At 54.4% G+C, this 14,663-nt stretch overlaps 1 protein-coding gene across 4 annotated transcripts in view; it reads right to left on the bottom strand.

The window, feature by feature from the left end:
• FMNL2 (formin like 2) overlaps nt 1-10,881 on the bottom strand; it is a 115,445-nt gene extending 104,564 nt beyond the window's left edge. For all 4 annotated transcript variants that reach the window (XM_058809168.1, XM_058809169.1, XM_058809166.1 and 1 more), the window contains exon 1: nt 10,702-10,881. In XM_058809168.1, the coding sequence (XP_058665151.1) occupies nt 10,702-10,818 (117 nt within the window). In that variant the 5' untranslated portion in view covers nt 10,819-10,881. The remainder of the gene's footprint in view (nt 1-10,701) is intronic.
• Nucleotides 10,882-14,663: the final 3,782 nt, after the last annotated feature.

Here is a 14,663-nt window from a genome sequence, read left to right as displayed (position 1 = left end):
CTGAGCTTTCCAAATAAAATTCCTTTTCCCTTTCAGTTGTGCAACCTTTTGTCCCTGAGCCAGCAGAGAATTCACCGCCAGAGAAGAATTTCATGCTTAATCAATTTTTGCCTCACTGGTGTTTGTAGGTACCCCAGTTCCTCCTCTGCCCTGCAAATCCAGCTCAGGATCCCTTGGATGTGCCACACCCAAGGATGCAGGAGAAAACAGAGGTTTTTCTGACATTCAGGAATTGATCTGCATGCCCCTGGCTGCTGAGGGATCCTGAATGGGGACTCAGCTCATGGGAACTCTTGCACAATTCCTTTCATGTTCTCATTGAAGCACTTAAATGTGACAGAATCCTCCCCTAGCAGGGAGAAAGCCCACCTGCCTTCTGCTCAGAGCAGGCTGCACTTCCAGGAATACACACAGATTTATTTCTGGAAAACACCTCTTACCCCCACACCCAGCGATGGGAGAGCTGGGAATGGCCCCAGAGCTCCTGCAGGCTCAGAGGGAGCAAGAGAGGCCTGAGACAGGAGGAAAGGGCACCAGGCCCTGAGCTGACCCTGAAACCCCTGCGTGGGCTGAGCTGAGAGGTCACTTCCCTCTAATCCACACCAGGCCTGGGACTCAGCTTCCTAAACTCCTCCTGCCCTTTGATCTGGGTCAGCTGAATCTCTCACTGCTCCTGAGGGTGGTCAGCACAACAAGGAAAACACCCCTGACTACCCCAGGGTCTGGTATTACAGGAGATAAAAAAACCAAATTTCGAAAGCAAAGCGTTTTCCCCACGGTGTTTTGTGCACTTCACTTTCCGCTCAGGCACAGAATCGTGGAATGCTGGGATGGTTGGGGTGGGAAGGGACCTTAAAGGCCACCCCATTCCATTATCCCATCCCACCCCATGGGCAGGGACACCTTCCACCACCCCAGGCTGCTCCAAGCCCCTCTCACTCCTCTCCTCCCTCCACAGCACCGCCAGAGGCTCCTGAAAAATTCATGGAGCAAAAACGCCCATCAAGCGGCAAAGTTCTTGTTTCACTTAGCAAGAAGCACATTGTGCATTTGCCTCGCTCAGATACTCGTTTAGATGATCAAGAGAACAGGGATGTGCAGCTGAAGCTGAGCTCTCAGACACAATTCCCTGCGAGCTGATCTCTGGGAAGCTCTGACAGCTCCCAGACTGTCCCAGGGAGCTGCACTTCGCAGCCAACAACTCACAGCCATCCAGCCCAGCCACCTGTAAGCAGCTGCTATATCACAAGGATTCAGTTAATTACCCAGCAATCCATGAGTAATTATCCTGACATCAAAGGGACTCTGGTTACCTGGAGAGCTGTGGCCACCGAGCAACACCTGGCACCAATGCCATGAAAAATCACTTTTTTTGTAAGGATGGCATGGCCAGCCCTGCAGTCCTCAAAAGTGTGACTGCCCTGCTCACAATCCATTTTCCATCAGCTTCCCAAGAAAACTCCTTGTGCCATAATTCATCTCAATGCCACCCAGGGCTGTATCCCAACCTGCTGCCCATGGAGGGGGAATAATAAATGTAATTCATTATTATTTACGTTTCCAGTTTTAGGCTTCTTGTATCTGAGAGAAGAGACAAATTCAGTGTTCACCCAATATCCCTGGGAGAGTGCAGAGCCACACAGAGGCTCCCACACACACACTCAACATCAAAGCTCCTGTTTGAGCAGCCTTTAAGTTAAATATTTGTGATAGTTAATTTATTTGATCATCTGCACTTGCAAGGTTCGGAGCTGGGCAGAGAGGCCTTTGAAGCACTCCCAAGCACAGTAAATCATTGAGAACCTTTGTCAGAAAAGTGCTGTATGAACTCAGCCAAGCCATTTCCATCCCCTTCCATGCCTTCCCAGCCCTCTGGATAACGGTGCCACCAGCCAGCCCCAAACCTGGCCCAGGTGGGACTGGGCTGTTTGTCTGTCCTCTGGAAAGCAGGACAAGGGCAGCCACAGGGGGACATGGCAGGATGCTGGATGCATGAACAACCAGCGTTTCTGGATTGAACAATTTGCTTCTTCATTGTAATTACTGGCTTCTGAAAGACTTCAGCAACTTTGCCAATTTGTACAACCCTCTATTCTCTGCTTTTGGCCTCCACTGTACAGTCATTTTGCAGACAAACAAGGAACAGATGTACACTCTAGAGCTGCCCCAAGTCCTTTTATAGTAAAGGATTTCTGGCCAAATAATATATGTTAAAAAGAAAAAAGAGGGGGAAAAACAATTTTTGTACTTTTTAAGGTATCTCTCACAACAGCCAGACACACACTACACAATCTAAAATCTCCTCACATGATTCTGGAAGGCTCAAGAATGTTCTGTCCTGGAGCAACTCCAACACCCACGTGGGGAGCGTGGCCAGGGCTGCCCACAAGCTTTGGGGACACCAGGGGCAGCCCTGCTGCCACCACCAATCCCTTCTGCCCCTGGGCCACCAGGACACGACCTCTGAAAGGAGCTGCAGAATTCCAGAGTGGTTTGGGGTGGAAAGGACATGAAGGATCATCCAGTGCCACCCCAGCCATGGGCAGGGACACCTTCTGCTGCTCCAAGCTGTTCTGGTGCAGCTCCAGAGACCCAGGGGCAGCCACAGCTTCTCTGGGAAACCCATCCCAGCCCCTGCCCACGCTCCAGGCCAGGAATTCCTTCCCAAAATCCCATCCCAGCCCTGTGGGACGCCGCTCCCGTGTCCTGTCCTGGTTAACCCCGCTCGGCGCTGCTCAGTGTGACGAGGGAAGTCACAACCTCTGGGAGCTTTCCTGTGCATCTTCCTGCCCCAGGATCCCTCCCTGGGGCCCAGCCCCGGCCTGGCAGTGCTGTCCCAGTTCCCAGGGCAGCTCCCAGCTCCCGAGGTGTCCCCAGCACGGTTGGGAAGCGCCGGGCGCAGCTCCAGCCCCTCAGCCAGGACACAGAGCTGCTCTGCAGAGCTGAGGCAGAGTCCTGGAGGTCCAGCAGAGCCCAGCTCCCATGTGAGCAGCATTCATTGGCAGGACAATGCCCCCATTCTGGTGCTTTATGAATATCCTCCCCAAATGTATGTTTAAGGCTGCGCAGTCCCCGCGGACAAACACTTGTTTTGTTACAGAGAGCCCGGGCTGAATTGAAACCCAGCACACGCTGCAGCTCTGCAATATGGCACTGAGAGCCCAGCATATACAAGTTATACATTAGCCAAGCCTCTGGGCCGTGAAACACTCCAGAAAGGCGGGACTTTGGGAAGAGGCAGAGCCTGCACAGATTAATGCTTGTGTTTTCCATATATCCATACGGAATTCTGGGCATTGGGAGCTACAGAGAGGAGCAGGGCTGGAGCTGTGAGTGAAAACATCACACACCTTTCACCAGACACATATCACAGGTCAGGGAATCTCCTTAGCTGGAAGGATGATGGATCAAAAACCCCAAAATCCCACCCTGAGCATCCCTGGGACAGTGTCCAAATGCTCCTGGAGCTCTCAGTGCCCAGCACCCTGTGGGGAAGAGCCTTTCCCTGAAATCCATCCTAAACTGGAGCAGAACTAACTGGCATTTCCCAGCAGCCACGTGGGCAGGAACACAACCCTGGGGCCAGCTGGTGAGAGCACACAAAGCGATGGAAACCTGCTCACCCCCCCAGAATGAAACCAGGACGTGATAAACGGGAAATTCCCACTTTTTGAGCACCAGCAGCTCCAAGGGCTGTTACCTGACCAGCCTGAGCCCTTTGGCCCCGGGGTGGAGATTTTCTCTAACCTGAATATAACTCAAATGGAACAAGCTGGTGTCACTTATTTCCCACACCAAACTCCCAAACGGACTCTCCCAAACAAAGAAAACAGTAATTCAGCTGAGTTTGTCTCAAATGTGGCTGCACACTGCTCACCACAGAAATCCTCAGCAGCCGGATCACCAGCACTGCCTGCAAGCACACTGCAAACTGCTCTGCTGCTTTTAAAACCTCATCTTCTGCTCACCAAAGAAAAATCCCATTTACACCTCCCAGCAGAGTTAGAAAAACCCTCCAGAGGCACAGCTCCAGCCTCCTGCTGTCCCCACACCTTCTGAGGACACGGAAAAGGAGCAGGAAAAGCAATCCCTCCTCACGCCTGCCTTCCTGCACGGGGCAGTGCTTGGATCCTGATCAGAAAGTGCCTCATTCAAAGCCAAGAGCAGCCCAGATGCTTAAAAATCAGCTGGTGCTGAAGTGCTGCCGCATTAGCATGCTGTGCATAATTCATGAGCTCGTGCTGGGGAGAGCAGAGCGGGTCAGGGTGCCAGGGCTCCAACACGGATTCCTGCGGGCACAGCCGGGTGCCAGCCTGCCCTGCCAGAGCCAGGCCGGCCCAGGAGACAGGCAGGGCTGGCCCTGCACCACAGAACCCCAGAAATGTGGGCTATTCCCAGAGACACTGCCCCTGCATCCCTGGCAGTGTCCCAGGCCAGGCTGGACAGGACAATGGGACGTGTCCCTGCCATGGCGGGGTGGCACTGGGTGGGCTTTAGGGTCCCTTCCAAGCCAGGCCATGCTGGGATTCTGTCACTCTGGCCTCCTGCCCTTTCAGAGGTCCTGTCCTGGTGCTCCAGGGGCAGCAGAAGAGGTTGGTAACAGCAGCGGGAGCCCTCAGGGGTGCCCCTAGTCCCCAAAGTTTGTGGGATATTGGGAAGGAATTTCTCCCTGAGAGGGTGGGGAGGCCCTGGGATGGAATTCCCAGAGAAGCTGTGGCTGCCCCAATCCCTGGAATTGTCCAAGGCCAGGCTGGACAGGGCTTGGAGCAGCCTGGGATGGTTTTGGTGCAAAAGTGGCACCAAACTCTCCTGCTGAACATCACCAAGCCTGACACCAACTCGTGCAGCAGAACCCAGGAATTTTACATTCCCTGTGCCCTAAACCCACAGCGGGCACCAGTGCCAGCCCCTTCAGCTGGGCACAGCAGTGCTGGTGGCCCTGGAGCACCTGAGCCCTGCCAGAGACCCTCCCCAGCCACCTCCCCACTGCCACCACCCAAATCCATGGCAGGGTCAGCAAAGGAAAGCAAAAGCAAAACTGCAACAGTCCCAGGGATTTCCCACCTCTGGGCAGTGCTCATTCCCCCTGCCAGCCTGGAAAAAATGAGCAGAAAGCTCCAAAGTCAAAGTGTGTTTAGGGGGAAAGGCAGGCATGGCACAAGGTTTGTCCCTCAGTGAACAAACTAAAATCAGAAAGAGAATGTCAAAGGTTGGTTTCGTTTTAGGATGGATCCAGAGCAAGAAATGAGGAAAGTAAAACCAGTCATTCACCCCCTCAGCTCCAGAGCAAGGGGACAGATTTAAACCACTTCTGACAGACTGGGGTGAAAAAATCATTTCTTCAGCAGGTGCTGGACTCCAAATGGGAGCAGGAAACTGCCTGGGCCCTGTGGAAGCGGGGATGGTGCTGGTCCCACATGGAACCCATGATCCCACACGCCCAATCCCTTCTGCAGCTGGAAGGAGCACCCAAAACTCCAGCAGGGAAAAACCCAAAATTCCAGCAAGGAAAACCTCTCCTCTTCTCCAAAGCAGCCACACAAACACAGGACAGGGCTGTGTTTGTGGTAATTACCATGCACACCTTCACGTGGATGTTTTACTCCAAAGGGGTTGGAGTCTTTAAGGAGTAACCTGAATGATTCACAATCTTTGTCCAACAACCCCAAAATACAGCAAAAACAGCAGTGTGCTTCTGGAAGCACAGGAGGAAATCAAACATCTTGGTCTGGGTTTGTTATCTGCTGAGCTTTGCCATTCAGGGGGAGAAGTTTCTGCGCACTTTAATACCTCCTCATGCAGCAGGAAGAGCTGAAGTGATTTCAAAATGAAATACTGAGGGCAGCCACCCGTGGCTTCAAGTCATTCAATCGCCAATCAGAAACCACTCAAGAGCCACTGATTGATCTGAATCTCATCCTGCACCTCTCAGCTCTCTCTTCAGCATCACCCAGGCCATGGAGTAGCTCACCCGAGAGCATTTCACACCTCAGGGCCAACTCCTGCACGACCTTGCTCGTGCAGACAAAACAAACATCATAAAAACCCCTTTATCCCTCCCACAAGGTTAAGGAGGTTGATAGAGATGTTTGATAAAGCTTCAATGCTCTGAGGAAAGAGGATGGGACAGGTTAAAGGTAAAGGCAGAGGGTTTGCTTGACCTGTTGTTGTTCACCTTAAACAAAATTTAATGTGTAATTTGGAAGGTTCATCCCTCCACCATCACCCAAATTAATGGGATTATTTGGCATGGAAAAATGGTACACCAAAAAATATATGCATCTACATCAGCCCAGCCACTTTAGAAGTATTCCAGGTTTCCAGGAGCTGAAATTAATTTTAGCAGGGTTACCAACACTAAATACCCACCACAGTACCCTCCTATTCCAGACACTCAAAGGAAAAAATCTGTTTTATAAAAACGTTCTCTGGGGATGTCTGGGTGGAAAAACTTACAAATGCCATCCCTGAGTGACAAAGCAGCTGGGCAGAAGTGTCAGCACCAGGCACTGCTGCACATTTAACCCCTGTGAAATATATACATTTAACCATGTGATTTGTGAGGTTGTTTCTTCAAGCAATGGTGTCACTGCCCCAATCGCTTCACGAGACCTTGAGGAAAATCCCCACTGGCAGGAGCCTGTCAGAGCTGGGGCCTGAGCAAGGAAACCCCACAGGTCTGTTTGGGATCTGCATTCCAGAAATCTCATTTTCCTCACGATTCCTAAAGCCACCTCAGCGCCTCTCACCTCCCTGCACCACTCCCACCTGCATCAGGTGCTCCAGGATCTCAAATCCATGCCAAGGGAATCCTGTTAAATTTAGGGATCACAAGGAGGAACCCAGCGCCCCACCAAGGCAGGGAGGCTGATCCTATCCCACAGATATCTCCTGCAGCCCCGTAATGATTTACAGACCCTAAACCATGCATATATATATATATGTATGTATTTTATAAAACAATGCCTAATATATCTGATAGACAATGAGGAAGGGGAACAAACAGCTGGGAAACATTAAGAGTTTTCACACTGAGCTTCCAAATTCTTCAGCAGGAGACACTCAAGCCGCCTTCCCTGGGATGGAGAACAACGCTGGGACAAAATCCAGGGGCAAGGGGGGAATTCCAGCAGAAGGGAGATGCTCCTGTGGGCAAAGCAGGACCAGGTGGGTGCCTCACCTGGGCATGGCAGGAACAGCTCCCTGACCCTCCACGGGCACAGAGGAGCCCTTTGTGCACCCAAACCCCTCTGAGGGAGGGGGAAGAGGATATTTCCTGTTAACCTCACCGCACATTTGTAATCCAGCAGTCAAATTATGTCAATCACAGCTCATTAGGCAGCGATTTCCCCTGCCAAGCCCGGCCTGGCTGCTTCCTCCAAACCACGTGGCATCTGCAAACGTGCAGCCCCGTGCTGGGTTCAGGGAGACCACCCTGCTGCAGGAGCTGCAGGCCTGGGACTGCCTCCCACAGCTCCCAGCTCCACTGCCACCCTGCCCAGGGTGGGCTTTGCTCACCAGAATCCAGGATTTATGCCCAAGTGCCCATAGGGAAAGGTCCCACATGGCTGAGAGAACAGAGCACTGGGGAAGGGACAAGGCTGGGATGTCCCCAAAGGGATGCACCAGTGCTGGGAAGTTCAGAGACAGAGCCAGAGCTGAGATCCAGCACAGCCAAACTGGGAACTTGGTGGCAAAACCACAGCACTGTTTCCCTGGAGTTCACATTCTCCTGTAACCCTGGGAGGAAGGGAATTACCTCACAGGAAAAGGGGAGAATTCACATCAGCTTGAGAGGATGGGAGAACAACACTCAGCTTACAGAAACCTGGCTCTCTCTTGGGTTGTCCTCCACATTTTCCTCCTTGAAGCACATCCCATCAAACACATCCTCCTGGAACACACATACACACACAGAGCCCGGTGCCCACCAGCACAGGCTCAACACACCAACCACGACAGCACATTCACTGCAGCAGCGCCCCAAACAGCACCAGGAGACACAGACCCACGGGGAAAACCCTGATTATTGCCCAACAGAGCACGAGGAGTGACACAGCCAGTGACATCCCTGTCCCTCCGTTGGCTCAGGACATCTTCGGGAACGCTGAGGGCACAGGGAGCACAAGATTTGAGACCTTCACCCAAAAAACGTGACCTGGAGCAGTTCGCATCAATTTATGCACTTCAAGGAGGATCAGGAGGAGGGAGGTGACAGTGTGTGTTTGAGGTGACCAGGTATCTCTAAGGTGACAGTGTGTGTTTGAGGTGACCAGGTGTCTTTGAGGTGACCAGGTGTGTGTTTGAGGTGACAGTGGGTGTTCAAGGTGACAAGGTGTGTGTTTGAGGTGACCAGCTATCTCTAAGGTGACAGTGTGTGCTCAACGTGACCAGGTGTCTTTGAGGTGACCAGGTGTGTTTTTGAGGAGGACAAACCACCTCACCAGAGCCCTTTCTCGACACAAAACCCTCTGACAGCCCCACAAACACAAGCTGGCACACATCCATCAGCTCCAGGCGCAGCATCCCCTCGCTGAAGGGACTCCAGAGATGCTGGAGCAGCTCAGGACAGCGTGAACAAATAAACCAGTTGGTGTCATGGTGAAATCATGGCCAAGTGTGCTCTCCTCGTGGTTTGGAGGGTCAGGGCTCCCTGCTCTGCGCGAGGGCAGAGAACAAAACTTCCAAACACACAGGAGGGACCTCTCCCACACAGGAACGGGCAGAACCCCCCAGTGTGAGGAGGGAGACCTGCACACAGCCACTCACCGTGCTCATCAACGTCCACACCAGCCCTGGGAATTTCATCAGAGATCTGGGAATTGGTATTGTCAGCACAGCCCTCGGGACCTCACCAGGGCTCTGAGTGTGCCAGCGACGCCTGTGCCAGGCTAATTTCTTGAGACAGCACATAAAGAAGGTGAGATTTAGTCTTATAACCTTCAGCATCTCCTTCTTCAGACTGCCTGCTCCTGACTAATCCTCTCTCCCCACAGAAAATATTCCTCATGGTTTTTCCCCTAATCATTCCTTTCTCGTTAATCCCTGCACTTCTCCAGCCTACCCCATTCTGGGGTTTGACCAGTGGCACAGTCATCTCTCCCTCAGAGCCACAGAGAAAACAAAATAATCACAGCCTGGCAGTTTATTCTTTCATGAGCTGGTCAGAGATTTCCTGGAAGCTGCAGCAACACCAGTCATCCCTGGTGAATAGCACAAAGGTGATTTTTCGGGCTGTTTGAGTCCCATCTCACAGCTTTTCCCAGTGGGAGAAGAGGTCAGAGGAAAAAAATCATCCAACACCGCGTTTGTACAGAGTGCCCACTGCATGGCCGGCCTCTCCTACAGCAAAGCCGCAGCACTCATCCTCACAGCCTTAATTGAAATCCATCTTCTAAAACCTGCAAGCACCTCGGGAAATGCCAGGCTGGGCGCTGCTATCTCCCGTGTATTTACGTTTCACGTTTCTAAGGCTGCCCCAAATGACGTCTCTGCCTTTTACCGATGCCATCCATCACCATCCCCGAACCCAAAGCCGCCGATTTCCGATCTCCTCCCGCAGACCACGCAGGCACACGGAGCCGGGAGCCCTTCTGTAGTCACAGACGGACCCAGCCCGGATTCCGAGCCATGTGCTGCCTGCGGGAGCATCTCCCATCCCCAACACGACCCCGACAAGAGCAACGCGACACCAGGCTTTTCTCCACTGTGCCTAATAATCGTAACATCTCACTCGCCATTTGGCTCGTCAGTGGGGGTTCCTGACTGAATAGGCTTATTCTTTTCTTAGACATGATAATCTAATTGGGTCTAACCAGAAATAATCCCCAACACACACCAGTCGTGAATCCTCTCCCAGCGCCGGGAGCGTTGCGGGGAGCGGGGGGGCGGCTCAGGGATGCGGGACGGGAATCACCCCGGCAGCCCCGGGCTCCCCAGGCACCGCAGCGAGCGCAGGGCACGGCACGGCATGGCACAGCACGGCATGGCACAGCACGGCATGGCACAGCACGGCATGGCACAGCACGCACATGGAGCCGCTGCCCTCCTCCCCCTGCTCCCTTCCACACGCAAACGTGGCTGCGAGCACAAAACCACGGCAGAAAAGAGATGGAGCCGCGCTACCCGGGCACCCCGAAGGCAGCGGGAGCTTTGCCCGGGGAGAGCTCAGCCCTTCCTTCCCGCAGAGCCGATCTCACACGGCAGCGACCCGTCCGTGCTGCGGAGCGAAACCAAACCCCGCTGGCCCGCGCACAGCCGGGGCAGCACCGAGGCACAAGGACCGGGGTGTCCCGGGGAAAAAGGACGGCGGCGTCCCCGGAGGAGAGAGCCGGAGGTGTCCCGGGGGGCACAGGAGCGGTGTCCCCGGAGGACCAGCACCGGGTGTCCCCGGCGGAGCAGGAGCGGAGTCCCCGCAGCGTCCCCGCCGGAGCCGCTCCCGCTCCGCTCGCTCCCCGCGGGCTGCGCTCCGCCGGCGCTGCCCAGCCCCAGGAGCCCCGGGAGCCGCCCGGGCCGGGGCAGGGCGGCCCTCGGGGGGCTGCCGAGACAAAGAGGAGCCGCGGCCCCGTCACCGCCCCCCCGAGCCCACCTGTGCCCGGCCGCGGCTCCCGAGCCAAGTTGGCGGCGCTCCCCCCTTCCCCCGCCGCGCTCCTCCCCGGCGGCCCCTCCGCGCTGCCCGCAGACAATGGGGCCGGCGCTCACCAGCACCACGGCGAAGCGCTCCTCCAGCTCGCCGGGCTCGGGCATGGGCAGCTTCAGGGGCACGCTGTGCGCCCTCAGCTCCGTCTGCTGCGCGTCCACGCTCCCCGCGTTGCCCATGGCGGCCGCTCCGCGCTCTCCGCGCCCCGCGCCGGCCCGGGCGGGCTCCGCGCCCCGCGCTCGCCCTCTACCACCGCGGGCGCTCCGCGGCGCCGCCGCCCGTCATGGCTCGCCGCCCTCGCCCTCCTCCCCCCGGGGCGGGCTCGCTCCGGCTCCGGCTCCAGCCCCGGCTGCGGCTCCCCCGCATGCCGCCCGCACAAAGCCCCGCTCCGCCCCCGGCCCGCGGCGCCATGGGACTCGTAGTCCCGCCGCCGGCCGGGGGAGGGAATGCCTGGAAAAGGGTGGAAAAGAGTGGGAAAATGGGGGAAAGGGGTGGGGGAGACCCCGCCGCCTCCATTTTGCGCTGGCAGCGGCCGGGAGTGAGTGGACGCTGGGAATGGTTTAATAAGCGAGGGCAGGGGGAGAGCGGAGATTCGGGAGAAATCCTGCCCTGGCAGGGTGGGCAGGCCTGGCACTGGGTGCCCAGAGCGGCTGGGGCTGCCCTTGCATCCCGGGCAGTGCCCAAGGCCAGGGGGGACGGGACTGGGAGCGCCTGGGACAGGGGAAGGGGTCCCTGCCATGGCAGGGGTGGCACTGGGTGGGCTTCAATGTCCCTTTAGATCCAAATGATCTGGGATTCTGGGATGCTGTGATTGACTCTAGACCTTTGCTGTGGAAAGCCGTGGTCCTGCTGCTCGCCAGAAAGGCTGTGGGTGCCCAAGGACCTGGTCCCCAGTGAAATCAGGACAAACGGGGATGGAATTCACCACCCCGACACATCTGTACCTGAACTGAAGCCGCCTGGGTGTGCTCAGGAGGTTCATCCTCCCCAGCATGTCAAACCTGCCCGTTCCTCAGGTGGGATCCCCCATTTCTTCAGCATTCCCTGCAAGTTCTCCCCAAGGCAGGGTTTCTGCAGGGCTGCTGCACAGGGAACAGGAGCCTGGAGCCCTGACCCTGCAGATGCCATCAGCCCATTTGGTGACTGTGCTGTCCTCATTGACATCTGGTTTAACCCCAAACCCAAGACCTCATTCCCTCCTGTCAGCCCACCAATCCATACCCCGCTGTCCCCTATTAGCATCCCATTATCCTTCCAGGGAAGAACGATTTTCACTCAGCTCTCACCTTCACGACAACACTCATGCTGCTGCCTCTCCTGCTGGCCATGGAAACTGTCCGCATGGAGATTAATTTGGGGGCAAAAGCAAAAGGATAAGCACCATAGTTTGGAAAGTGACCATTCCTAATTTCCATTCCCTGGATAAGGGTTGTGCCAGGGCATGGCTTAGGAAGTGCCGCACAAGCGACGTGCTGGGAATCCTGCATGGCAGCACACACTGTCCTGCAGGGAAATCCATGCAAGGGACAGGCAGCTTTCCTCCCTAAACCCACTGCTAATTAAATGTGCTCGTTGCAATTAAAAACCAAGATGTCACACATCCATAACTGGATGGGGAGGAACTCCTCGTCCTGGCTCACGGAGCACTGAGGTGGCCTGGGATCCCAAAGGTGTGATGCCAAAGGTGTGGATTCCCCACTCTGCAGGCCCCAGGAACAGCTCAGAATTTCACAACCTGCTTTGTTAAAAGCCTGAAAATCTGGCAATATCCTCGGTAAACAAAGGTTTGAATCCCGGAGAGCTCTCGGGAATTAATAGCGACGTTATTGTCGATAGCCAGGGAAGCGGTAATAGATAGTTTGCCCCGTGTCTTTTATCTGAGACTATCACAATTCTCTGAAAGATTAATTAGTTAATTAAGCTTCACAAGAGCGCTGTGAGATAAGGCAGCGTTAGAGCGGCACTGATAACAGAGGAGGGCAGGGAGCAGTGGCTGAGCACAGTCCCAGCAGAGGATCCTGCTCTCCCCCAACCAGCAGGGCTCTTCATCACCTGTGGTGACAAACCCGCTGCAGTGTGAGGAATCCCAGGATTTTCCCAGGCAATAATTCCCACCATGGAAGCACTCACAGCTTTCTGATGGTCCTTGTGTGTCCCTTCCCACTCAGCACATTCTGGGGTTCCCTGAACCACCTCAGCATTTTAATCCCTCTGGACACCGAGAGACCTGGGGGGACAGGGAGATGCTGCTGGCCACAAATACCTGGGAAAACTGCAGGATAAACTGGATTCCTGGGTTTCAGCACGCAGTCAAAGGCAGCTCTGAATCCTGCTATGAGGCATATTCAGGTCAAAACCGGCCTTGCAAAATGTTTAATGAATTTAGGCATCCTTGCACGCAGCGAGCATTTAACATCAATGCAGCAGAGCAAAGAGAAGAATTCTTGTAAAGGATGAGATGATTTTTAAGCAATTTGTTGTTGTCTCTAACCGGGATGTCGACATTTGCAAATGCCAAAATTAGTGTGGGTAAGTGAAAAAAGGGACTGAGCTGGCTCGTGCAAGGTAAAGAAATTATTCTGGGATAAAAACTAATAAACAAGACCTTTGTTTTCACAGTTATTTATTCAAATAAAAGAAGCAGCTACACAATGTGCAGTTCCCAGGGCTCATCCCAGGCACCTGGTGATTCACACCTGGTGATGCCCAGGGGTTAATGGCCATACCAGCTCTGCAAGGGCTCCCTGCCATGAGCGTGTGTGGAATTTCACTGGAGAATGAGACTGCTCAGCCTTTCCCCAAGGTCTGTTTGTCACCAAAATCTCCTCATAACGAGCTGGAAGTTGTGGCCGAGTCACTCCTAAATTCCCCTGACCCAACTGCTCTGTTGGTCACCAAAATCTCCCCATAAAGAGCTGGAACTTTGGGGCTGAGTCATTCCTAAAATCCCCTGAACCACTCTGTACCTATTTATATCCAAGAGGAACCTCTGAAGGGAAAGGATTGATTTGTGAACCCTGATTTTCCCTGATGCTCAGCACTCCCAGATGGACCCTGAGCTGCCATTTCAGTGAGGTTCCAGGTGATCTGATAAAGCTGGAGAGGCTTTAACAAATAGCCAGAGCCTGGCTCAGCAGTGGCCAAGGATGTTTCATTCACAATAAAGATGCAGAGCACCCATAAAGTCCATCCCTGAGCTGAGCAGTGCACACTCCAGGAGAGGTTATTGATTGCAGTTTGTGAATGCTGAGCTTGCCTAGAGAGGGGCTTTTCTGCAATAAATGAAAAAATACATAAAAATCACAGGCTGCTTTCTGAGGAGAGCCTTCCCAAGGAAAACGAGCTCCTGCAGAACTGCAGGGTGGAAATGCTCAGTCCCAGCCCAGTGAGTCCTTAGGTCCATATCCATCCAGCCCTCTCAATTTCCTCTGTGGGCTGGAAATGAAATGATTAACTTTGGATCTGATGTGGAGATTAACACAAGGTGCAGAGCTGGGATGGAGAATGCCCAGGGTGTGAAGATGAGCACCTGGAGGTGAAGGTGAAGATGAAGATGAAGATGAAGATGAAGATGAAGATGAAGATGAAGATGAAGATGAAGATGAAGATGAAGATGAAGATGAATCCTCTCCCTGGATGCCCCATTGCTGCCATCCCTGCAGAGCACCCCCAGCAGCTGCTGGGGTTATTGAGCCCAGCCTGGCCGGGAGCTCCTTCCTTCCTTCCCCATTTCTTGGCAGGAAGGCAGGCAGACAAAACACAGCCTCGGGATTCCCAGCAAGGCCAGGGACTGCAAGTGCTGAGCAAAGTGAGATAATGGAGCAGAAAACAGGCACGGGAGGGAAGGAGTCAATATTTAATGAGGCTGCAGGGTGAGAGCAGGGCAGCACCGAGGGCTGCAGGAGATGCTGGCTGGAACAGGGGCCAGGAGAGGCCTGTCCCTGTTCCCTGGGGAGTGCAGGGGCTGGAGCTGAGCCCCAGCTGGCTCCAGAGGCAGCAGGACAGTGCAGCCCTGTCCCCAAGG

Source organism: Ammospiza caudacuta, chromosome 8 (genome assembly GCF_027887145.1).
Source record: "Ammospiza caudacuta isolate bAmmCau1 chromosome 8, bAmmCau1.pri, whole genome shotgun sequence".
In the NCBI taxonomy this organism is placed as follows: Eukaryota; Metazoa; Chordata; class Aves; order Passeriformes; family Passerellidae; genus Ammospiza; species Ammospiza caudacuta.
Note: the sequence above shows the minus strand (reverse complement) of the source record. Positions and strands in the feature narration are given on the sequence as shown.